The following is a 26,326-nucleotide window of genomic DNA, read 5'->3' as shown; positions in this document are numbered from 1 at the left end:
TGGCTCACAGGTCCATCGCGGAGGCGACTTCAAGGCAAAGGGAGCTTGAAGCAGCTGGTCACATGACACCCACAACCAGCAAACAGAAATCCTGAGAGCATTCAGCTGGCCTCCATACAGCCCAGGATCTGAGCCAGGTAATGGGACCACCCACAGTGGGCAGATATTCCTACCCTGATTAGCATAATCAAGATACGGCCCCCACGGGAACACCCAGTAGCCCATCTCCCCAATGGCCCCCACAGGAACACCGGCAGCCCATCTCCTCAACGACCCCCACAGGAACACCAGCAGCCCATCTCCCTAACGACCCCCACAGGAACACCGGCAGCCCATCTCCCTAACGACCCCCACAGGAACACCGGCAGCCCATCTCCCTGGTGATTCTAGATTCTGTCAAGCTGCCCACGCTAACCACCACACCCACCTCCCACCCCACCCCACCCCACCCCACCCCCGCTATTTTTAAATACCCTTAGGTAGAATCACCTACAAGCTAGAGTTGCTCAGAGACTCATATGCTTCAATTGGACTTAAAGGCACACTGGCTGTCCTCCGGAAAGCGTTCTGAGCCCAGCATCTCCCATTTACAGCCCATCACTATGACCTGCAGTAATTCTTTTCTCCCCAGCTGCTAATGCGGGTGGGCCATGTGTCAGTGTTTCCCACAGATCTTTAGCAAAGCCCTTCTACCCATCTTGTGGTCCCTAATGGAACTGTTTAGAATGGCAGGGACACAGAGAGCAGGCAATTAAGGCAGGAAGGAACAGCCTGACATGAATTAAGGAAGGATTACAGGAATTGCCTGCCAAGAACCAGCCCTCAGCAAGTTTCCTCTAGAACAGAATCACCCCACTCTCTTCTCAGAGAGACATCTGCTCTCAGAACTCAACCCCTATCTTCTAGGATTATTTATTCCAGTAGGGATCTTCCTTCCCAGTCTTGCATCCCAGACAGATGCAAGCTCAGGCCAGAGCCAGACTACAAGAGTGCTGTTCCACCCATTTAAGGTTCCTTCTCCAAGAACTTCTGAGTGGTCTTTGGAAATTGTGCTACTGTTCCCCATAAAACATAGTGAGAAACTGACCTCCCAAGCCAGCCACAGTGGTACATGCCTTGAACCCCAGCACTCAGGAGGCTGAGGCAGGAGGGTTGACATTTTAGAACAGCTTGGACTACATAGTGAGATTAGTTTCAAAAGACAAAATGACTTAAAAAAAAAAAAAGAAGAAGCCCTATTCACCCACTTATCCTTGTATATAGTGGCCATACGGGAACTCACAGAACAGAAACAGTGAAGAAAATTCCTCACCTGCTCCACCCACCCCCACCCCTGAAACCTATAGAGCTACAGCAGGGTGACCACCATCCTCACTCAAAGTTCCCTTCCCTAGTTTCACGTTCTTCTCCCCTTTCCTCATCTGCCTAGCACCGCTGTTTTCACGACTCCAACAGACTGTAAGGAGCTTTATGTTCACCCCAGAACAAAGCAGGAGATAGGAAATAGTCACACTAGTGGTCACTGGGCACTGATGGCCATTGCGGGGACCAGACACACTATACTACCTAACGCATCTGATGCTAGCTAGCCTGTGCCAGTGCCTACAGGGGAACCTCCTCACCTCAAAATGGGTTTCCCAAACAGCTTGTTCCTGTATTTAAAGGAGGAAGGAACAGTGAGTCATCCCGGATTTAAGCAGTGTACATTTTCAACTGTTCACAGACGGTGGCTTTTATTAATGGAATGAGCAGCTTTTAGTCAGTGCCGAGGACTTGAGGCTGCTCAGAAATTCAAGCTGCAACAATCAACGGCTTGGAGTCGCGGGGGCTGACAGGCATGAGAAAGGCCATGTTTAGAGTATAACCCACCAAGCCCCAGTTGTAACTCCACTGATATTTAAGCTCACCATTGACACGTCTATCACAACACAAAGGGCGCTCGACGGAGCCTGCCCTCTCCAGTCTTCCTCCCAAACCCAGTGTGCCTTTGATTCATCTGAGCTCAAGTTCCTAAACTGCTACATTTATATTTCACACCTATTTGATTCTTTCAAGAGTGAATGCGAACACAGATGAGCTTTTCTAGGAAGCAACTTAGTAGTCAAGATAAGCCTAAAAACACCCCACTCCTTCCTCTTGCCAATTCCACTTCCGAGAATCTACCCGCAGGAGAGGGCTGAGGCAATGGCGGCTGGCACACAGGGCACGGCTGAGATAAAAGAGGGTCAGCTGATGTAAGAGGAGAAAGAACGGACATCATCGAAACAGTCAGTGGGCAAGGGTTCACTTATGACGCACGGGCAAGATTAGGCTGCAGTGGTTGGTCACGATGGGCATGTGGCGTGCTTCCCTGTGTGGGAGGACCACTCTTGATAAAACAGGAAGCAGAGAGACTAAAGGAGAGAAGTGCAAAGCCTGCGCGGCTTCAGGGATCTCTACCTGTGGGGCCCACAGACGCTGAGTCCTGTCCCCTCTTGACTGGCAGTCAGAGAGGGTGAGCTGATTTTTGCTCTTTCAAAGTTTCTGACGACAGATGTGGCTACAATCAAGAGCTTCTGACCTAGGGTGTGGTTAATCAGTATTTTGGGTATAGAGGCAGATAGGCTCCAACTGGACCAAAGGTGGGAGAATTCAAGTCTATTCCTCGTATCATGTTAAGGACGCCTGTTGCCTGCCCGACCCCTTTTGGAGTGAAGTATATAAGTGAGTGGAAAATAAACGCAGTGGCATTCAGTATTCACTGAATTTCCCTCCCGGTGCTGTTCTATTTCTGTCTCTTATTTCTCACATCTCTGTTCCTTTTGTTTAATAATTCTAATCTCACACTCCTACCCTGGAACATATGAATTTCATCGAGGCTGGTCTTCAACATCTCATAGACACGCAACAGACATGTATGAATAAGTGACCAGAGAAAACACCCCAAAAATGATCAGGGCTGCGATGGAGTAACTTATTTTATTCTTCATGTGACTCCATTTCCCAACGCTCAAAGATGAGCAAGTTCTACAGTTAGCTCAGTGCCTTCGAGCACTTGTTCTTGTACAGAACCCAGTGCGGAGTACCAGCACACACATGGCGGCTCACAACCCATCCCTAACTCCAGTTCCAGGGGGATTCAGTGGCCTTTGACCTCTGTAGGCGCCAGGCACACATGCGGTGCACATAGATGCACACAGGAAAGACATTCACACACAATTTTTTAAGTATTTTAAAGAATTTTAACTAAAATAAATCAACAAGGCCAGGGGTTCAGTGGTGGGGCACCCCTCTGCACACACGAGGACCCTGGGCTCCACCTGAACACTGCCCCAAAAAGGAAGACGTATAGAAATTCACCACAGCCGGGCGGTGGTGGTGCACGCCTTTAATCCCAGCACTTGGGAGGCAGAGGCAGGCGGATCTCTGTGAGTTCGAGGCCAGCCTGGTCTACAAGAGCTAGGTCCAGGACAGGAACCAAAAGCTACGGAGAAACCCTGTCTCGAAAAATCCAAATAAATAAATAAATAAGAAATTCACCACAAATCTCATTCTTGACTATAATGTACTCCTTTTTATTAAATTATAAAATCGCTTGATGTCAGTACATACACTGATATAAAGGAAATAAAATACCCTTTTCTCAAGTATCTGCCTGTGGAGCACATGGTTTTAAACAAACAAACAACAGGAAAAAACTCTAGACTAACTTCCTGGCCTCCGAGCTATGTAGCTGACAAACTCCCAAGTGTAGCTGTCCTATGTACAGTCAGAATTTCTGGGAAATACTATAAAGACAATACCCTGAAAAGATAGCATGATGCAGAGGGACAGTTATAGCTGCAAAACTGGTATAAAAAATTAGTCAAAATAAAGTTTTAGCTTTGCATAAGCTTCAGGAAAGAAAACTTAAGACACATCTTGTCAAAGGCACTTCGAGAGTTGTAATAAAATACTTCTGAATTTTGTTTGAGGCAGAGTACTTTTTTTTTACTCCTTTTTCATACTTGCCTCACATTGAACCAATGTTGGAAGGCATCTATGAATGAGGAAAAATAGTTATTGCTCCTTAATATACATATTAAAAATACAGAGAGATTAATACAGATTTTGGTCCACACCAAAGCAAGTAACAGTGTCAAGACTGTAGTGTTTCTCTTCATTCTGAGCAAAAAAGTCATAATCGGCTCTACCCCAGTCCCACACACAGAGCCTCCAGTTGATAATCCGTGCTGTCTGTCGCCTGGGTCCCCACCATATCTCTGCAGTGCACTTTAGCTGGAGATCTCCAGGCTGGCCTCCCAGGAGTCCATGTGCATCCATCTACAATTCCGTGTCTCGGTACCGGGAGGGCTGGCTGTAGTAACCCCGCTTTGAGTGCGCCGCCAACTGCTGGCGGTATTCCTCTTCCTCTTGGTCACTGCCATAGCTTGTGTCCTGGTAAAGTCTGGACGGAGCTTTCTGTGGCTCTGGAGGTCTAGAGCTAACAAAATGGGGGTATCACATACAGCCCGCATCGTCCAGCTGCCCACAGGGCCACTGAAGCTATGAGCCCAGCAGACTGATCATTTCCTAACAGAGAAGGCTGTACCCGTTGCATTCCTGTGCTCCCCACTCCAGCCCCACTCAGTAGAGCTCTCTGCCAGCGTCAAAACAATTACACCAAGTTTCCTCTGTCAAGATCAACTTGGTCAACTGTGTTGGCATTCCAACAGTGATCTTCGTGCCCTCCACTTTTCAGGGCTTTAAAATAAGACTCAAGCTTCCAGAAGTGGGAAACAACAGAGAAGGGTACTGCCCGTCACAGTCCTTCAGACCTAGTTTGGTACAAGTGGCCTGATTGTATACGGTGGAACAAAGGAATTACGAAGTACTTGTCTAAGAGCCAGTAAACATTAGTGACAAAAGAAGACTAAGCCCTAAAAATTACACTCATGTGCCCTCCTAACACAATATAAGGCTCCAATGTGCCAGAAAGCTTTGGGCACACAAGAGACAGGATCTCTCTACATAGCCCTGCTGGCTGTCCTGGCATTCAGAGAGATCCACCTGCCTCTGCCTGGCGTTTGGTTTCTGTAATCTTAAGAGTTAAGTCTGACTGACAGAATGAGGTGCACAGTCAGCCTGGGGAGGGAATTCTCTCAGGCCTCTGTCATCAGGGTAGGGCAAACTCCTCCAATCCAAATGCTGGAGAAGCCTCCTCCCCTGGCTTCCAGCCGCAGAATAGCCCTTACCTCATGTGCGGGGGCAGGCCGGCATCTGGCTTGGGGGGTTTGATAGGAACCGCATAGATGTCAGGGTGCTTCTGAGCAATTTCAATCTGTGGTAGTTAGGACACAGAAGGAGGGAATGGGTGACCGTATGGTTCTCTCGCTGGTCACCTGCAGACCCTACCTAACCCCACACCCTACCACCTTTTCTCCCAGCCCATTTCCAGACAAAAAGAGATGGGAGCCTGTTTCCGTGGCTGGGTGGGGTCCCATGGGACGTGTCAAAAGGTGAGGACCGAAGCATGGGCAGGCCTGAGTAGTACACTAAGGTAAGTGATTTGAGGAAAGGAACCAATACTGTCTGACTCCACGTACGTGAGGCCCCTAAACCATCCGATTCAGAGAGGCAGACAGAGAATGGTATGGCAGTAGTTGGAGGGGGGAATGGGGAATCACTGTCACCTTAGTGCAGTTCCCTTGGGAACTGAGAAAGTTCCCGAGAGCCCACGGTGGTGATGGCTGCACAGTGATGCAAATGTACTTTACGCCACTGAGCCGCCCGTTTAAAAAAGGCCAAAATGATAACTTTTATGTACAGTAGGACTTTTAGTCCAGCTACTCAGGAGATTAAAGCTGGAGCATGTCCTGTGCCTATCACCGTGGGCGACATCAGCAAGGTCTCAAGAAATGGAGGGGGAGGGTAGGTGAGGAAACGCGTGCCTTGCCTCTGTCCCCCCCTTTTGAGGGAAGGCCTCACTATGCCACCTGGTCTCCACGCTGATGGATTACAGTGGGGCTTCCGTGTCTGGCATCTCTTAATTTCTTCGACATTGAAATATTTCATATGCAGTTCAAAACTTCAAACAGCTTTTTAAAAAACCTACAGCCTACAGGCCCAATGGCCGCTAATATCCTATGGCAAATCTGGGAACATTATGAGAGACTTGCGGACCCCACATAACCTCCAGCCATGTTCCAGGTAAAATAACTCCTGAGGGGCACTGACTCTCACTCTCTATCCCAGACCAGGACACACAGATCTGAACCACGGAGAATTGAAGCTTGCACAGGTGGACTGTGGATTGTTGGGGTTTCCTTTTCTTTCTTTCTTTCTTTCTTTCTTTCTTTCTTTCTTTCTTTCTTTCTTTGTTTTTTGTTTTTTGGTTTTTTTTTTGGCTTGTGTTTGTTTTCTAAGACAGGGTATCTCTGTATAACCCTGACTGTCCCAGAACTCACTTTGTAGACTATACTCATGTGGGCCTCAAGCTCACAGAGATCCACCTGCCTCTGCCTCCCAAGTGCTGGGATTAAAGGCGTGCGTCACCACACCTGGCTCTGTTAGGCTTTCTTGATTGGAAGCAAAAAGGAAATGCTGTCGGCAGGCCATCTGAAAACGGCACACAGAACTGTGCAGGTGACTGTCCGGCGTGATTCTGGCGCTAAGAAAGGGCTAAGTGCTGCTACACTGAGCGCGGATGTCTTGAAAACTCTCCCTGGCGGAGGCTAAGATGCTCTGATTGTTTAGAACACTTACCCTCGCATTCTGTGCTTCTTGGAGTTCCTGCATCCTCTGTAGTTTTGCCTTGTGGTCCATCTTCTCGAATATTTTCACTCTGCCCAGGACTGATCTGGGAGCATCTTCCTGCTCCTCGGTGCTCTCCCCCACCTCTTCGCTCTCGGGAGCGGGGACGGGAGTGGAAGGCTTCAGGATGGACCGCCCGAAAGTAGGTTTCACTGCAACAGGCGGAGGACACCCTTTGGTAGATCCCCCCGAGATTTCACTGCCAGCCACGGCAGAGGGGTTCGCCTTGGCGTAGTCATAGGATTCTTCTCTGTTCTGGCTTCTGGCCTGGAAAGAGCAGTATCACGCCTTATGACCGTGGGCTTTTAGCTTATTTTCATAACTACATTAGTGATTTTATATATCGTGTTTCCTGATCAGTTTCCAAAGGTGGGCAACATAACCATCTTTACAAAGAACCAAATATGACAGGGTCAACAGCCACTGATTAGGCTCCTTGAGCCCTGCCTGAGGATGACAGAGGTGTTGGCAGAGGTGGGGCAGTCAGCGAGAGCTAGAGGTAGAACTAGCAGAGATGATTGGAATCTCACAGAAGACCTCAGAAGAAATCAAAAGTAAGTTTTCCTGAGATCAAGCTACATGGAGGGTAGGAGCCTGGGCCAAAAAGTGAGACCTGCGCTTGGCTGTGGGGCAGTGACCCTGAGCTTGTGTGGGGTGAGCAAGGCAGAGCGCCATGCCACGTGAGGAGTCACTGCTCCTTCAGGGTCAATCCTAGCCCTGCTGCAGGCCTGCAGTGTTGCACTATGTAAGGTCACTAATTACGGCTGACAGCTTACACAGCCACCATTTTCTTCTCATCTAAATGACTGAGTTACAAAAAACTCACTGAGCAATACGGAAAAGTTCATTGTTAGAGGACGATTGTGATCTGGGGCAATAAACAACGCGACACACACAGTGGGGCCCTTAGGTTGATTCTATTCTAGATAATACTTTATTAATTCAATAAATTAGGTGCTTTTATTTGTAGTGAGAGGCGTTCTGCACCACTGCAGTGCCTGTTCTGCTCAGCAGACCACCAGTTAGGCTCCTCTGGGGCATCCACATTAGACTGTGGATTGGAAAGTTTCGCTGGATGGAAAAGGAAAAACATCCTGATTGCAGCATGCAGCCCTTGACCACAGTTCACTTTGTTACCAAAAAAAAAAAAAAAAAAAAAAAAAAACAACCAAAAATCAAATAAATTAGTAATAAGTAAATAAATGAAATAACTCTTATTCTCTGTGACCCCTAAAATCACACACTTTCCTAATGTTGTTTTTCAGGCCTGTCTCTCACACAGCCCTGGTGTTCAGGCTCACTCAATGGTAACTCCGACATTGTCTCATTGTGCGTGTCCCCTGGCACCTGTGTCCTCCTCCTTCCCATCCTGGGCTTCCCAGCCACATACCTTGGGCGGCTCTGGCTTGAATGCTGGGGGTGGACTACCATCCCTAAGTTGGTCTCTGCTAGCAGCCCGCCTCATCTGAGCTCGCGGCTCTGGGCTGGATTTCCTCATGCTCTACAAAACATAAAGGTTCATTCACACCAACAGCATCCACGCAGAGAGAAGGCAGCACTCCGCTCTGCTGGATTTCTGAACACTTGAGGAAACGGAGACCCTGACTAGCCAATGTAGCCCTCTCCTACTGCAAAGAGATGCTAACCGCCATCCTTCGCTAGAGAAAGCGCAGGACACACTTCAGTAAACTGGTTAAGTACAAAGGAAGAAAGAAAAACAAAACAAAATACTCTTCAAGTCTAAAGGTCTGTGTCACTACCAGTATTTCTAAGCATTAGCTCTTTCTGTATCCATAGGCAGTAACTCACTCTTTATCACTCGTTTATTGTATATTAATAACCCCCCTCCTATTTGTCTACTGTATCTTAATAGTTGTGTGTGTGTGTGTGTGTGTGTTAAGGTAGTTATTTATTTGGGGGGCACTACTATCTCATTTATCATTTATTGGAATGAGTTAACCTGCTAAAGGGTAACCCATAACAATTATCCTACAAATGTGCTTAGACAATCTTGTCACAAAGATCATCATTCCAATTCTCTGAAGTCCAATTAATAATCGCTCCAGCCTAAGTCAGTGCCCACTGATAGTTTGTAGGACTGTGTAAGCTAAACTAGCAGATACACAGTGCATCTGATCAGATGTATAAAGTCCATTTAAAAAGTGAAATACGGAGAGAAGGAAACTGATAGGGAAACACTTAGGAACTCTGATAACATTAGGAGGTTAAAGGTCAAGGGGAGAAGAAAAGCAGGGCTCCTAAGAGTACAGTGAGAGGCCTAATCAAAGGTTACAAGCAAATACAGCAATAATGTATTCATCCAGTTCCATCTGTAATTTGGACAGTTGGCACATAAAGCCGATATTTATGCATCGCCCCCGAGGGCAACAGAGTGGCGAATGACACCGCTCAACCTCTTCCAACGCCACGTTCTGGCTCCACTTTCTGTGGACCACAGCCACAACCATTGAGGCCCTGGCTCACAGTGGGCCTTCCTAGCAACCCTCTGCTATGATCCTGGAGGATGCGGTCTCGAGCACCCTCAGTTAAGACTGTTCCTGCGCATGGCCGCACAGCCTGCAGCAAGCGGTGCCTTGCCTCACCTCCTCGTGCTGCACCGGCTCCGAGGAGCGGGTGATGGAAGACACCAGCGGCTCCTCGGCTGGCTCATCCAGCTCATTGTCAGTGTAGGCGCCTCCCTCGCCGTCGGTATCTTCAAAGTCACTGATGAGACGGCTGTCACAACTCAGATAGTCCGCGCCCATGGCGGTTAAGTAGGACATGCGGTCTTCAGGGTCATCATCCATCCCTTCCATCTAGAGGAATTTGTTTTGAAGGGTGAGTAGGATCTGGCATGGATCCTGGGAGTAGGGACTCGAGAAAAGTCCCGAGTGCTGAGCCAAGTGTTGGAAACCTTGACATGTGCTAGCAGGGAAGGGACCTTTCGTTTCCTGCTATCGCTTGGCTTTGAGATGCTGATGCTGGGTTAATTTCTGCACAGGGACACATACACTGAAGACCCTCCGGTCTATCCTTACTGCGGTCCATCCTATAAGCCAGCTGAGTCAAGCTTGTTTAGCTGATCTTCCAGGATCAGCTTCTTTCCAGCTTTCCTGCTGGTTCCTGTCTCCATCTCAGGCTATGCACGTTTCTACTCATTTCCAAGACTCTCCGATCCAGGTTCGGATGTTTCTCAGGAGTAGCTGGGTTCAATCCCCAGGACCAGAGAAAAAATATTCTCAGAACCTTACGGACAAAAACTATATCCTTCTCAACTTGTCCTCTCCTGAGAGTTGTAGAGACTACGAGCATTTAGCAGATGCTAGATTCGTCAAGTAAACATCTAGGTCTCAAGGAGTGAGATAGTCCATTTCACCCAAAAAAAAAAAAAAAAATCACTATAAGGATCACCCGCTCCTTCAATCTAGCTGAAATAAAGGTTCCTAGAATGAGAGGGACCCCAGGTTCTTGACTCTCGTTCTACAGCACACCTGTGTGTTCAATAGCTCTATCCAACCTGAGAGGGCTAGGAAAGATCACAATTGTTTTCAAACTCAAGAGTCAGAATGGATTCTCCAGTGACCTCTTTACTAAGCCCATAATTCCAGCTGCTTCTCTTGGTATCCTTTGAAACTGTATTCCCCATGGTTCTCAACCCTGCCTCTCATCTCCACTCCGAGTTTCCCATGTCCTTAGTACGGTGTGGCATTAGGAATGAGAACTTGTAAGCTCTGATTAGAGACTTGGAAGGCAGTTCTAGTCGCTACATTAAAAGTAGAGGGGAAGTGAATGTAGGTCAGCACTCATCACGCTCTGCCTTGCAAAGTCCCTTCGTTTTATTGCTTTGCTGGAGAATTAGAAAGCTTCTGACTAGAAGAACACATTGAATCCCTCTCGTCCCATGGTTCACTACATTCACTGCCCTCTGGAGGAAGCATGGGGAACACAGACTCTCACCTCACAGCAGCAAATCTAGGCCACATACCTTTCCTTCAGAGACCCAGACTGCTTCGCCCTGCTGCTGCTGAATGCTGTCCTTCAAGCTGCCAAACCAGCCATCATTGGCTGAATTCACGTTGATCGTAGCTGCGGGAATGTGAATAAAAGGTCAGCATCAATTTCCGGAGCATTCACATTATTCTAGAAGCTATTCACATCATTTCTCTTTATACCATATCTGAAGAAAGACTTGCCAAATTCAGAGTGCTGTGTGTCATTTAAACACAAAATCTTTTTAGCTGAGTGCAACTAAAGCTGCTTTACTTTACATTACAGACAGAGGTTGTAAAACTTGTGCAGGCTGATTTTCATGATATATATTTTTTCATTACATATATAAATATGTCTTCAGAAGAGCTACTCAGTGTGTGTGTGTTTTGTTTTTCAATGCTAGGAACAGAATTCAGGTCATCTCACATATGCATTCTACCACTGAGTCAGAGCTGCAAGCCCTAAAAAAATACATTTTCAGGAGCACAAGTAAATTAGACTGTACTTTGAACTGTGGGCTAAAATAAGCCTATTCTTCCCTGGAGCTGCTTTTGTCAAGGTATTTTTATCAGAGAGAAAGGATAAAAAACACACACAAAAAACAAGTTAAGTGGTGAGATAAACGAGCCATACACCTCACCCCAAGCAAATAAAGAAACCCGAGTGCAAACTTGGAAAATTTTGAGTCTGCAGCTTGGGCCGTTGCTCTACACAGCCCATGTAAAGATGCCAACTTGCGGCACAGACCGCAGATGCATCTGTTCCTCACAATCTGTATCTACAGACGTGGTGAGGGTAAACTGGGCAAGCAAGACTGCTCCAAAACAGTAAGCTGGATCTGAATGATCGAAACAGGGCTGGAGAGAGAGTCCATTGGGTAAGAGGACCTTCTGTGAAGGCTGGACGACACGAATCCAAATCCCCTGTATAAAAAGCTGGGCGCGGCTGGGTGTGCCTATAACCCCAGCACTGGAAGGGGAGACATGTGGATCCTAGGCGCTCAACGGTCAACATTATATTAATATAAAAATGACCTAAAATGCAAATGATGAGGTTGCAAATGACCTACCACTGATTTTTTTTTTTTTTGGAGGGGAGGGGGGGTTTCAAGACAGGGTTTCTCTGCATAGACTTAGCTGATCTGGAACTCGCTCTGTAGATCAGGCTGGCCTAGAACTCAGAGAGATCTACCTGCCTCTGCTTCCTGAGTGCTGGGATTAAAGGCGTGTGCTACCACCACTCCACTACAAACTGCTTTTTAAATGATGCTTCCATGGCTCTTTATTAGAAGGCATGGTGGTATAGATAATTTCTACAGCCAAACAAACCATTAATGGTTACACAAAATTTCTAAGTAACTATGCTTAAAGTTTTCCTTTAATTGAGCTTTCTTTCATTTAAGAAATTCTAATCTAAGCCGGGCGGTGGTGGCGCACGCCTTTAATCCCAGCACTCGGGAGGCAGAGGCAGGCGGATCTCTGTAAGTTCGAGGCCAGCCTGGTCTACAAAGGGAGTTCCAGGAAAGGCTCCAAAGTTACAGAGAAACCCTGTCTCGAAAAACCAAAAAAAAAAAAAAAAGAAGAAAAGAAAAGAAATTCTAATCTTGAAACCAGGTATGGCGATGTGCATCTGGATCTACTTTGGAGGTAGAGGCAGGGGAATCGAAAGTTCAAGATTATCACCGGCAACAAAGTAAATTTGAGGCCAGCCTGGGAACACATGAGACCCTGGCTTGAAAATTTTAAAAAAGTTCCACCTCTGACCTTGGGAAATCATGAATGAGCTTACGATTTCCTTACTTATTAATTATTTACAGCATCAGACTAAACGGATACATTGGGCAGCCCAAGGAAATCAACCTTGATGCCATGGATTTTTTCGTGTCCTTATCATGGTCCTTCACAGAGATTACTGTAATCATAGCTAAAATATGACCCAAGATGTAAATATAGAAGCGAGACTGCACGCCCGAGGGACAAAACAAGTGACCTGTAATAGATGCACAAAGAATGTTAAGTGGCCCTTTACAGGTTTCTATTAGGAGCTGCCTGACACAGCATGAATTCATCACAATGAAAGCCTAAAGTTAAGGGTGCTCTCTAAGAAATGCAGAAAACACATTTGTGCACCCCCCCCACCCATGAATGCTCCCCTGCATTTCAGTGAGAACCAAGTGCTGGAACACTGATATAAAAGCTGCACAGAATCTAATTTCCCAGGCCCACTCAGAGGTGGTATCCGATTCAGACACTCTTTTTAAAGAGGCAAACTATGACTTTCAAACTCAAGGAACTGAAATTCTCAGAAGTTCCTCTGGCTGCCAAATGTCCCTGCTAGCATTCTCCTGTGCAGGGCAGCCACGCCCAGGCCTGGCATGTGTGGGCAGTACCTTCCCACTTCTAGTGGCAGGGGCACCAAACAGCAATGTGTGAGCTGGACGGGTTGGGAAAAAAAATCTAAAGTGATTGTTAAAGGATAGGGTTTCTGTCTAAAAGTTACCGTAACGATGGGTATTGCTGTGGGGTAATCCTTCTGTGTGCTGTGAATACGTATTACTGTCATTGGTTAATAAAGAAGCCGATTGGGAACAGCTGAATAAGTAAGGTTAGGCGGGGGAGCCAAACTAAGAATGCCGGGAGGAAGAAGGGTGGAGTCAAATGTCACCAGCAGACACCTAGAGAAGCAAGATGGGCATGCTTTCTGAGAAAAGGTACCAAGCCACGTGGCAAAGAAGAAATAAGAAATATGGGTTAATTTAAATGTAAGAGTAGCTAGTAACAAGCCTGAGCTACTGGCCAAGTATTTACAATTAATATTAAGTTTCTAAGTGATTATGTGGGAGCAACCACTGGCATAGGAAAATTCCATCTACAGGTCACACAACCCTGAAGGAACTGAAACAGGCCCTTCAAATGGGTCAATGGTATAGGACACAAATTACATCTCGGAAAGGGCTATCCTGGGGCTACCTTAACACTCAAGTACCAGACACAAGCTAAATAGGCAAGCCACCCCGCAGCCCATTTCCTTCCTGTGGTCCACATCCCTAAACTCCCCTAATCTGAGTATTATCTACTGCAATTTGGGTTTTTCCCCATTGTGCTCTTCCAAAGACTAAATAATGACCAAAACAAACAAACACCACACAGAAGAAAACATTTTTCTGTAATGTGATGTTGAAAGATAATAATTACAGTTATAGCACTTGAAAGCTCCTCCAAAATTCCAAGGTTGAACACCAAAAACTTCATTTGAATGAAGCCTAGAAAGCAGATAAAATAGCCACACTATCCCATGGTGCTTTACCATGCCACAATTTATTACAAAGGTAGGCTAGTTTGGGTCTCTAAGCCTATAAGGGCACCGCAGCAGCCTTTAAACCATGAACCAAGCACTTTGAAGGTCCTAAGAACACATGCAATTCAAATTTCATTTTTATGATATACATGCATAAATGTATATATACTAAATATTTTTATTAAGAAAGGGGTATGCAGGCATAACATTTGAATTTGGAGGCGGGGGTTCGAGACAGTGTTTCTCTGTGTAACAGTCCTAGCTGTCCTGAAACTAGCTCTTGTAGAGCAGGCTGGCCTCAAACTCACAGAGATCCACCTGCTTCTGCCTCCTGAGTGCTGAAATTGAAGGCATTTGCCACCACCGCCTGGCTTTGAAATTATTTTTTGACAAACCAACTTGCTTTTTTAACAAGTCTCTAAAGTCAACTAAAGTGTCTTAATTAATGAGTATATCAAACTCAAAATGGAAAAGATTTTAATATTGCCATAATTAAAATTTCCTGTGGGAAAGAGTTTTCTTATTATTATACAAAAAGAAACAGAGAATACACTACTGAGCTAACAAGACCACATAAAACATAAAATATAACTTTAAATTGTGCTCACCAAAACAAGCCTAATATTCCCATTTACTAATTCATAAATATTTTATGCATTAAAATTATGGAAAATAAAATACTAATTCTACTCATGATTCTGCTGATCATGCTTAAAAGCCAGTGTTCCAGGGATGGAAAGATGGTTCAGCTACTTTTTCAGAGGTCCCGAGTTCAATTCCCAGCATAGTAGCTTACAACCATCTATAGTAGGATCTGATGCCACCTTCTGGCATAAAGGCGTACATGCTGATAGAGCACTCCATACATACACACATACACACACACATACATACATACATCCTTAAAAACACACACAACAAAACATTTAAAAAAAAACAAAAACTGTTTGAGTAATAGCCACACAACCAATCCCAGTCTGTGAACGGACACAGGGTGAAATGGGCAATAAAATATTTGGTGTAGGCACCACACAGCTTTCAGGAAGTCAAGCTTAGAGGCCTGGAGCAACTGTATAAAGACAGTTGAATGAAAACAGGGGCTTCTTGATCCAAGCTATCTATAACCCTGCCCCCTTTGTCCTGAAGACAATATGACTCACTGAAATAGACGGACAACGTACTGTGAGATCCGGACTCTAAGAAGGGCTAGATCAGCGGTTCTCAACCTGTGGGTCACAAACCATTAAGGGGTCAAATGACCCTTTCACCGGAGTCACATATCGGGTATCCTGCATGTCAGATATTTACATTATGATTCATAACGGTGAAATTACAGTTATGAAGTAGCAATGAAAATAACTTTACGGTTGGGGTCAACATGATATGAGACCTATATTCAAGGCTGCAGCGTTAGGAAGGAAAGAGAACCGCCTTTCTAGATAGACTTCAACACTCAGCATACATCTATTCCCACCTCTAGCTTGAGTTCTGAAGTTTCCTGCTTCTCGTTATCTTACATTAGAAAGGATGCGCTTGGAACCACAGACATGGCTAGGTGGTTAGAGCACCAGCTGCTCTTCCAGAGGACCCACGTTCAATTCCCAGCACCCACATGGTGGCAAACTAAACTCCAGTTCTAGAGGATCCAATACCTTCGTCTGGCCTACTCAGGTACTGCTTGCATGTGGTACAAACATACAAACATATATACGTACATACATACATACGTAAACAAAACATAAAATGAGTAAATTTCTATAAAAGGAAGGAAGGAAGAAAAGAGGGAGGGGAGGGAAGGGGAGGGGAGGGGAGGGAGGGAGGGAGGGAGGGAGGGAGGGAGGGAGGGAGGGAGGGAGGGAGGGAGGGAGGGAGGGAGGGAGGAAGAAGATGCTGTATTGTACTAGACCCCATCTTAGTGGCCTATTTCTGAGGACTGATGCTGCCCTCGGTCATGTTTATCCCTTAAAGCATCTTGTAATCCATGACAAACCCTTCACCATATAAGGTCCCTCCAGTGACCGTGGCCTGTGCTCCAGAAGCAACACTGGTCATTTCCAGCTAGGACACGGAGTACCCACAGGACCGGCTACCTTCTACCAGCCCTCTTCCTTGTCCTATCTCCAGAAGTTTGAGAGAAGGGTTCTCTCATAACCGTAGATTCTCCTTCCTGATATCCCACATCCTTGCATGAAGCTCAAAACCTTACTCTCCAGAGGAAGCTGCCAGTCATTCAGTGGACTTGAACAAAGTATGGGGGTGGGGAAGATGAAATGAGTCTCCCGGTTTCACATTGATAATCATGTGAGGTTCCACTTCTCATCAGTTAAAACGCGGAACTATTAACAGTACTAGTTAGTTCAAAATTTCAAAATATATAAAAATGCTTCATTGTCTGAGACTGTTTGAGAAAGCACACAATGCCCAAGTGTAAAATCCATACTGTGAACTATTATTAAAATGATCACAGCAAACCACCCACAGGCTCTGTGGCTAGAACACGTGACGAGGAAGTGAATCTGACGTTCAGACTCATCACTAAAATGTTTAATTGTGTTTATAAAAGCACTCCAAAATCCAAATATGAAACACTTCTGGTCATAAGCACTTCAGACAAGGGATAACCAACCAACACATCATCCTTTCTGGCGTCTGACTCATCTAGCTGGGTTGTAAGGACATGAGATGTAGTCAGGAAAGGCAGCTTTTGTCTGGGCTCAGTCGCACTAGGATCTGTGACCTGTACAAGCTCCTACCGAACTGACTAGGCAGCACACAGGCCAGACTAGCATTACTGTTCGTGCCACTACAAAGCAAGTCAGTACTGATAGTGGTAACAATTAAGGAAGATACAGGAATAGGTATGCAAAACAAAACAAAATAAACAACAACAAAAAAGCCCATAAGCTGCAACAATACATTTACAGCATTCAGTCAGAGGTTTACTAAAAATTCTAGCGGCCCAACGGATAAGGCTTTAGTCAATAGTGGAACACATCTGGTTACACTGTCTCTTAGTTACAGCCTTCACCACAGCGTTAAGACCTACATCTCTAACAAGAGCTCAACCACAGTAAACAGTGGTCGAATGTGGATACATATCCATTCCTCTTGTTCTTCCCAAAACATCCATGGCTGATGACAACTGTCACAGACCTCTAAAGTCACTGGAGTAAAAAGGTGGCATCTATGTAGTATCCTTATGGTGCCACCGCAAAAGAAAGCAGTGCACAAACAAACAAAAACTGTAACTCTTAAATGATCACAGCATACCCATGCCACTTATTTATAAAGACAGTATGCCATATTTTTAGACTATACCATATTTTTAGACCATCTAATCATCATGAGTAACAGTGGCAATGGGCCTATTTTTGGCATTTTAAAAATATCTAGTTACGGAAGGTTTTATATACAGATAAAGTAGTGGCCAGGCTATAAACTCGCATGTGTGCAGCACTGACATCCGTGTCACGGTGCCTGGCCAGGCTATCCACACTCTATCTTCTCTCACTGCAGATTCTACTGTGCCTACTAGATAACGTATAAAGATTTTATTTAGCATGCGTCTCTAAAACATAAGTGTAACCTTTAAGAAAAGAAAGCCCACCCACCGCATTAGCACACCTGAAATGTAGAGGGAAGAAACGCTTAGGTCTTCCCCATTCAGAGTGCTCAGGTTTCTACTTGGGAGACACTATCCATCACTACAATAAGCTGCTATCACACAGTCAGTTAACAACACTGACAGTAAGTCGAGAACAGTAACACACAGTTACCACAGACATGGGAGCTTGGTCATAAGCTAGAGTCAATCATTAGCCTTGAGTCTACCACAAAAATCTAATGTCATTAAAATGACAGGTTATTACCATTTCTTGGATCTTTACAATCATTTCTGGAGGTCAAAATCACAAGGCTTAAAATACAAACACCATCGGTCTAAATATCCACTCCACCGTGATAACTATTCTTGAATGAGTCCTGAGCAGGATTCCATATCCCACACTGAGATTATCTTATTTCTCATTTGGAGCATGGACCACCTTTTACATTTCACTTACCTGTAAAGAGATGAGAACAGTTCTTTTTGAGCTTGTTGGCTTGATCAAATAACTTCCGGGAACTTTTATTGGATGTTGGACTCAGCCTCTGTCTTATGGTTTTAACAGCTTGTCTCGAATCCAGGTTGAAAAAAATCACGATTGGGAACCACTGAGTATAATTGAGCAGGTCCACAGCTTTGGGGGTCACATCGAGCAGGGCGTGTTTGTCCTGTTATAAGTGGAGAAAGGATGGTACATGGTGACACGACGCAACATCATCAAAGGCTTTGTCTTCCCAGATAAAGACTGTATCAGATGAAATGTGTATTAATTTTGGGTGGATGTAGGGACACACAGAGTCTAACTGTGTAGCTTTGGCTGGAAGTCACTATGTATACCAGGCTGGCCTTGATCTCAGAGATCTGCTTCCTTCTACCTCCTGATATTAGGATTAAAGGCATGCACTCCCATGTCCTGTTCTGTATATTTAAATTAAAAAGCTAAAAATATTTCTTTCCATATCACATCCACTTCCATATTATCATATAAAACTCCCCCTCCCCCAGTTTTTTGAGACAGGGTTTCTCTATGTAGCCTTGGCTGTCCTGGAACTTGCTCTGTAGACCAGGCTGGCATCAAACTCAGAGACCTGCCTGCCTCTGCCTTCCATGTGATGGGATTAAAGGCATGCATCACCACTTCCTGGATGAGATAAAAATCTCTTACAGAATGACTGTAGAACCCTCTTAGTCCATGGCTTCATTCTCCAGTATCTCCTGGGGTCGACAGTGAGTGTAAAACGGAGGGCAGTATAAAGTTCTAAGTGGGAAGGAGGGGACAGGCCACATTTGTACAAGTGTTATTAGAGTGTATTTTCATGATTGGTCTATTTTGGTTTTGGTTATTGCTGTTTATCTCCCACCATGCCAACTTATAAATTAAATTATCACAGATATACATGTGACTAAAAAGTACCTGTGTTTGTGTGTGTGTACACATACATACATGTACACAGACTGTTGGTACTCTCCATGGTTTCAGACACCCAACGGGGACCTGAGATATATTCCTCTCTAATAAAGAGGGATCACTAATAAATGTTACTTGGTATAATTATAGGAACTCTGCTGCAGAATGGCATCTGGCTTAGACAGTGAAATGCCTTCAATTTACATAAGCTCTTATCACTAGTATTTTTTTTTAATTATGCTTGCTTTTTATTTATGTGTGCACTGGTGTTTTGATTGTATGTATGTCTATGTGAGGGTGTTGGATACCCTGAAACTGGAGTTACGGACAGTTGTGAGCTGTCATGTAGGTACTGGAAATTGAACTCGGGTCCTCTGGAAGAGCAGCTAGTGCTCTTAACCTTTGAGCCATCTCTCTAACCCCCTCGTTAGTATTGTATTAAAACACACATTCTATTCCAAACCAGAATCCAGTTCTCTGACAATGGGGGCTTCTGATGATTTTCTCACCTGCTCAATAATTTGTCTCACAGTGTTCAACCGGACAACTCCACTGGACCGCTCAGATCCGGCATCTTTGGGTTCAGTTTCTGCAAAAGAAAAAGAGGGCTAAGTAATGCTGATAACCAAATGCCCCAGATTAACACCAGCACAGTGGGACACCTGGCATGAGCCATCACCTCGTGGCAAGCAGTGAGATGGGATCACACCACTAGCTGAACTGAAACCGTGGGCTTGTTCGTGTATGTGTGTGTGTAAGTATACACATGTGTGTAAGTGCTTGTGTGCATGTGTTTTACATATCAAACACCAGAGTTTCACTCATATGAAGCAATCATCATACCACTGAGCTACAACCTAGAATTATTAAATGGAAATCTAACCATGATAAAAATTGCTAGGTCAACCTAATAGGGAGTACCTATGCTCTGATAGCATGTATTCTCCAAGTATCAATATCCTAAGAAACTTTTTGTTTTTTTTTTTTTTGGTTTTTTTTTTTTTTTTTTTGGTTTTTCGAGACAGGGTTTCTCTGTAGCTTTGGTGCCTATCCCGGAACTAGCTCTTGTAGACCAGGCTGGCCTCGAACTCCCAGAGATCCACCTGCCTCTACCTCCTGAGTGCTGGGATTAAAGACGTACGCCACCACCGCCTGGCCCAAAAAACTCTTTTTAAAAGAACAGATCTAGAAATAAAAAAAGTTTTAAATATCAAGTGTAATGAATGAGCCCAAATTTAAAAAAAAGAAAATGTTTGGGACCAGAAATGCTACCTGTTTTTTCAGTATTAACATATGCAGAATTAAAATATTGAAAAAAAAAGAGACCCATATCTACATAGTAGACTCATTCATGGCTTAACCAAGCACAGAGGTATATTCCTGTTATACCAGGACTTGGGAGATAGAGACAGGAAGATCAGACATGCAAGGTCATCCCCAGCTACATGGTAATTTTAGGGTCAACCTGGGCTATCTATCTGAAGGACCCTGATGTTAAAAAAAAATCATTTCTGTCATCCCTGTTTCATACACATAGACTGAGGGTAATTTTATGGAGCATCTTTAGTGCGTCTGGATTTAGATGCTGACCACTCACGTGAGAGCAAGTGTGGAATTTCCCACTTGTGCTACCATGTTGACACTCAGAAAGTTTCAATTTGTAGAATATTTAAGATTAGCAATGTTCGAACTATAACATTAAACCTCTTTGTTACTGAGGGGACAATGAGATTGTCATTATGTAAAAGAATAATCCTGTTACCAGGAGACATATACACATACTCAAGGATAAAACGTCATAACTTGGCAATTTAAACACTGAACTGGCTCAACAGACAATTTCAAAAGGGGGCGTGTGTGTCTATCTTAGTGCAGGTGGAGGAAAGAAAACGTATCCAGCAACATGACGCAGTGACTCCAGGCAGACGGTGTGGATATCCATTATTCTTCCAACCTTTGCGTGCCAGAAAACTTTCAAAATAAACACTTTGGGAGCAAAACCCCATGAGCAGACTTACTTGCAGTTTGAAACCAATCAGGCAACTCGTTGGCCAACTTTTCCATTGCTATGTCTGCTATGGGGCCGAATAAGACCACAGGCCTCTTGAAGCCAGCTGAAAGGAAACGAGAAAGGCCATCAGACACGTATCTGCGATCTTAATGTTCCGACGGGAGGCAAATGTGCCATCCACACTTCTGCAAACTCAGCAGAAGGAACTGAATTCTGCCCCTCCAGCTGGACTCCAGTCTTTCCTGAACGAGAAGCCTTCACTGCCCTCCCCGCAAAGTCGAGTTCACTAGAAACTTCACTTGTCTTTCTCTGATGCTCTGCTGCTTCGCACCCCCACTCAGTGGTTAGTATACAAATACTTGAGAGTCAGGATTAAAAGTATGTTCTGTATCTCGAGAATTTGCCTCCATTGAGGAACCCGAACCACTCAAGCTCCCTGCTGAATAGGATTCCCTCACCACATATCTTGGTGTAAGTGACAGACAAAGTTGGAACTTGACGGTTACAGCCACAATGGAGGAAGGGGCTCAGAGCTCAGCAGATCTCTTCCACGGCCGTGGAGCTGCCTCACCTTCCCGCAGCAGAACCTTCTCATAGGCCGGGAACTTGGTGCTAACTGACACGGCCGCCGTCACGTCTTCCCGGCTCTTGCGGACATTCTTCTTCACCCCAGATCTCTGGCCACGTGTCCTCCAGAAGTCTGCTCTGTCCCCAGCCGTCTCTCTCTGGGCGTTCTGGACACTAGCCATTTGCTCAGCTCTGAGAGAAGAAACCAGGAGTCATTCTCCACAGCACGAGAACAGGTTATTATGAAGACCTAGCCAGTACCATGGAAGAACCCATGGCTAACTCTGCCTGACAATGAAGACAATGAAGGAGGCCATGAAGGCAGAAAAGGCAGTGTGGTGTGTAGCTTCACTGTCAACCTGACACTGTTTCCTGTCACAATGGAAACAACCTGTGGATCAGTCTATGAGGGTATTTCCAGAAAGGGAAAACCCACCCTGAATAGACTGCACCTTCCCACAGGCTGAGGTCCAGACTGAATACAAGAGAGAAAGCAAGCCGAGGACCCCCCCTCCCCCCCCCCCCCTCTCTCTCTCTCTCTCTCTCTCTCTCACACACACACACACACATGTTTTTGTCACAGCAATGAGAGGAGCCCAACAGGTCTCTGAACTGCACAAGAGTAGATGGGTACAGAACATCCCACGTGTGGCTCATAGGTAGCATGAATGCATGTAGTAAACAGATCATCTTTCTTATGTTTCTACACAGCCACACACTAGCGAGTGTTTCCTATGGTATGCAAGCCTCCCCTAAGGTGGGAGACCAGGTATGCTGGAGGCGCTAAGGCCACATGGTGTGTCCCATAGGCAAGGTAGCAGGCAATTCTCAAATAAGCCAATGGCAACTACCAAGCCTGAGGTGCTCACAACTCCAGAGGTTCCAGCTCTATACCCGTAACCCCTGGTGATGGCAGATGATGACGCCACACGGGATTTCCTCAGAGGCATGGGAAAGGGATTAGAAGGTACGTTTAGGGAAGTACCGTCTGAGTTACCTGCTTTTGTTAGGGATTAAGCCTTTCTCCAGCTCATTCCCAATCCTCACAGCCAGCCAGTGGCCCAGCTTGCCATCGTACAGCGTGTCCACCACTCGGAAGACCTCACCCCTGGTGAAGGCCAGACTCTGCGGGGTTTCCTTCTCACATTCAAAGTGACTTCTTATGAAAAACGAATCTCCTCTGCCACACGCCAGGATGTCTCTGTACACTGGGAAACAAAAGGACGAGTGGCTGGGCTGGGCCTCACTGAAGATCTTGCCTGGGTCACCCCTTCCCGGTCCCTCCACTCCCAGCACATGGGCCTACGGGAATCAGTCTCCAACAGGAGGAAGCAAGAATTATCAACTTCCTGAAGTGCCCTGATGGTAGATTTTATGTCGACCTGACGGTGTATGGGGTTGCCTAGACAATTGATTAAACATTATCCTAGGCTTTTCTGAGAGGCCACAGTGGGCGATGGGGAGGTGAAATTAACATTCAAATGCAGTGGTTCTCAACCATGTGGGTCAGGATCCCTCTGGGGGGTCCCATATCAGATACCCTGCATATCAGATATTTATATTATGATTCATAACAGTAGTAAAATTACAGTTACAAAGTAGCAATAAAATAATTTTATGGTTGGGGGGTCACCACACCTAGGGGAACTGTATTAAAGGGTCACAGTGTTGAGAAGGCTGAGAACCACTGTTCAAATATGTAGATGGAGTAAAGCAAATTGTTCTTTATAATAAGGATAGGGTCTCACCCAGTTGTAAGTCCGAGTAGAATATCCTGTCACATCAGAGGGAGTCCCTCTTCCTACTCCCAGCTGGCACATCTGTCCCCTCACACCTTTCGACTGTATCTACACCATCAATTCTCCTAGACGTGAATTTGGCCTTCAGGCTAAAACTAAAACCCAATCTTGTGATTCTGCCAGGTCTGCAACTTGCTAGCTCACCCTGCCCAATGCGAGACACACCAACCTGCAGAGTCACGTCAACCAAGCCCTTAGCAATGTGTCTTTCTCTCTTACTGGTTCTATTTCTCTGAGGACCCCTGACTAACAGAGTTGCTCATCAATCTCTTGACCCAAACAAGAGGGGACTATTCTTGCCCCCCACTGCACAGGGGAGGATCTGGATAAGTGAATCAAGGTAGGAGACTGGCGAGGGCTACGAGGAGCCAATGCCGCCCATCATAGCCGAGGACGCGCCACTGTTCAGAAAAGCAGTTTTTAACTCCAATGACACACAACTGGCAAAACTGTTTCGGTAGATGGAGGGAAAACATTTTCATACAAAATGAACAGCACCCCAAATTTTCTCCATACCCTTGTGACCCAATGTTGCTTCTTCTGGTCCCAAGACTCCTTGTTCTTCCTTCCCACTTCCCTCAAAAACAAACAAACAAACAAACAAAAAAAAAAAAACAAACGAAAAAAAACAGATGGTCAAACTTGCTCACCGTCTGCTCGGCTCTGAGCCAAAATGGTCACAGTTTCACCTTTGGGGATTTCTAACAGGTAGAGAACTGCATCTTCCCGAACCAGCCCTCTGAAGTCCTGTGTGTTCACCTGGAAGGAAGCAAAGATCAGATAGAACAAATGACTGTGTGCGTGCATGCGCACGTGTGTGTGTGTGCACGCGCGCGACGTGGCGGTTATAGTAAGGTTCTGATGGGGCTGGGGAAATGCCTCCGTGGTCAAGTACATGCTTGGCATGGGGAAGGCTCCAGGATTAATCCCCAGCAAGACTGAAAACTTAAAATGGTGACTCCCAAGTTTCTGCTTCCACTAGGGCCTGCCCAGGGCAAAAGCAGGATGTGCACAAGTCCGTCCTGTCGCCACTCAGTCCGCCTGCCCAGCACCTTCCTATTAGCCTGACTAGATGAGCACTGTTCTATCTTCCTCGCTGCTCTGCCAACCATCCCATCTGCCAAATCTACAAATTAAGATGCTGTCACTGAGCTGGTCAGTGGTGGCGCATGCCCTTAATTCAAGCACTTGAGAAACAGAGACAGGCAGATTTCTGCGAGTTCAAGGACAGCCTGGTCTAGAAAGTGAGTTCCAAGACAGCTAGGACTGTTACACAGAGAAACTCTGTCTTCAAAAAAAACCAGAAAAGAGAAAAAAGATTTTATCTCTGAACTGATTAGAATTTCTTGTCATTCTGTCTCCCTTTCTTCAAGTCTCCCAAAGAGGCAACCAGAAAGGTACATTATTAGGGTAATAAACAGATAACTATAATCAATACTGAGTGGAGGGGTCTGTGATAAACAGATCTGGCACTACACTTTTTAAAAATTAACTCAAGTAAAATCTTGAATACACATCCACAGATCGTCTCAACCGTTCCCCTATTACTCCAATCTCTGACAGGCGATCTAACACTAGATATAGCTGTAATCCCGGTGCTTCTGGCCGAGGCAGACGACTATGAGTTCAGGGTCAGTGGAATTCTGTCTCAAAAGCAAAGCAAAAGAAACACATTTAAGATGTGTTCACGAGACAGGATGCACGAGTCTTACATGGAAGACCACTGGCCCCGTATCACTAAGCTGCTGGACTATACGTCCCTAAGGGAGACACTACAGAGTCTGCAAGGTAACACAGAAAGCCAGCGAGTAATTTAATTTGTCCTTCCCTGATGCCTATGGATGTTGAACTCTGAAAAAAATTTTCTTGTTCATTTGTATTTCTTCATTTGAAGGTTCTATCTAGTTCCATGACTCAATGCACAAAAAATTATTTCATGTTGTAAGAATGCTTTGTCTATAACTCTGCACTATATGTGTGCCTGCTGCCCGAGGAAGGGGAGAAATGACTCCCAAAAGGTATCCTCTGATCTCCACATGCATGACAGGCACAAGCATGTTGTGTGTTCCCCACAACACACACACAAATACGATGTGGCTTTTAGAAAGTCATGTGATTATAACCACCACCACCATCACCACCACCACCACCACTCCCCCTCCTGCAAATATCTTTGGTTTTCTTTTTGTCTTTTCCATTCCATTAGAGTTTTTGAAAGAGAAACAGCAGTCACACCAAATAAACAACAAAGAGACAGTTAAACCAAGTAGGAAAATGAATGAATGAATGAAAGCAGCTGTATTTCTGTTGTCTGTAAGACCTGTGTTCAGCTAAAGCACAGCACACTGCACATGGCAAGCCTTACCTATATCAAAGACAGAACCATTCTTAAAAACCTACCAACAATACCAACAACAACATCAGGCCAGGCTATGCATGCAGTTCCTGTCAATCGTCAGGCTGACCATGGAATATGGAGCACACTACAGTGAAGAGTTAGGCAGCCTTCTGTACTTCAAGGTCACACTGTGTGGTCCTTTTCAACAGACCAATATCGTCTTTCATTATCTGTGTGCAGGGCAGGCCCGGCTGGGTGTGCTGGGAGCCTGGGGAGGATTGGGTATCAGCTCCAACTGTGCTGTGGCTGCCTCTCTGCTTAGCTCAGGGAACTCACTCTGTCTCAGCCTTTTACAAGAAAAGAGATCTTGTAGTCACCTGCTACCTGGCTTCCACCAAGGACAAGGCAAGAGAAGTCAGAACCCATCAGTATCTCCCTGGTCACCATGGTGATGCCAGGAACCAAAAACCTTTCTAGAAAAGTTCTCAGCATGGAAGTGATTCTCCTTGTCTTTAAACAAGTTTTACAGAGAAATTGGGAG

At 45.4% G+C, this 26,326-nt stretch overlaps 1 protein-coding gene across 6 annotated transcripts in view; it reads right to left on the bottom strand.

Moving 5' to 3' along the window:
- Positions 1-3,522: 3,522 nt before the first annotated feature.
- The window catches only part of Tjp2 (tight junction protein 2), a 95,407-nt gene continuing 72,603 nt past the window's right edge, over positions 3,523-26,326 (bottom strand). For 4 of the 6 annotated variants that reach the window (XM_057777939.1, XM_057777938.1, XM_057777940.1 and 1 more), the window contains exons 12-23: positions 24,098-24,206; positions 22,646-22,856; positions 21,653-21,840; positions 21,089-21,184; positions 19,580-19,659; positions 18,120-18,330; positions 10,757-10,857; positions 9,375-9,587; positions 8,162-8,272; positions 6,724-7,038; positions 5,214-5,299; positions 3,523-4,462 (exon numbers count right to left, since the gene is read on the bottom strand). In XM_057777939.1, coding sequence (XP_057633922.1) covers positions 4,303-4,462; positions 5,214-5,299; positions 6,724-7,038; positions 8,162-8,272; positions 9,375-9,587; positions 10,757-10,857; positions 18,120-18,330; positions 19,580-19,659; positions 21,089-21,184; positions 21,653-21,840; positions 22,646-22,856; positions 24,098-24,206 — 1,881 coding nt within the window. In that variant the 3' untranslated portion in view covers positions 3,523-4,302. The remainder of the gene's footprint in view (positions 4,463-5,213; positions 5,300-6,723; positions 7,039-8,161; positions 8,273-9,374; positions 9,588-10,756; positions 10,858-18,119; positions 18,331-19,579; positions 19,660-21,088; positions 21,185-21,652; positions 21,841-22,645; positions 22,857-24,097; positions 24,207-26,326) is intronic. The other 2 variants (XM_057777942.1, XM_057777941.1) reach the window with 1 other exon arrangement.

The sequence above is a fragment of the Chionomys nivalis genome, chromosome 8 (genome assembly GCF_950005125.1).
Source record: "Chionomys nivalis chromosome 8, mChiNiv1.1, whole genome shotgun sequence".
In the NCBI taxonomy this organism is placed as follows: Eukaryota; Metazoa; Chordata; class Mammalia; order Rodentia; family Cricetidae; genus Chionomys; species Chionomys nivalis.
The sequence above is the reverse complement of the archived record's forward strand: the minus strand, read 5'-3'. Positions and strand labels throughout refer to the sequence as shown.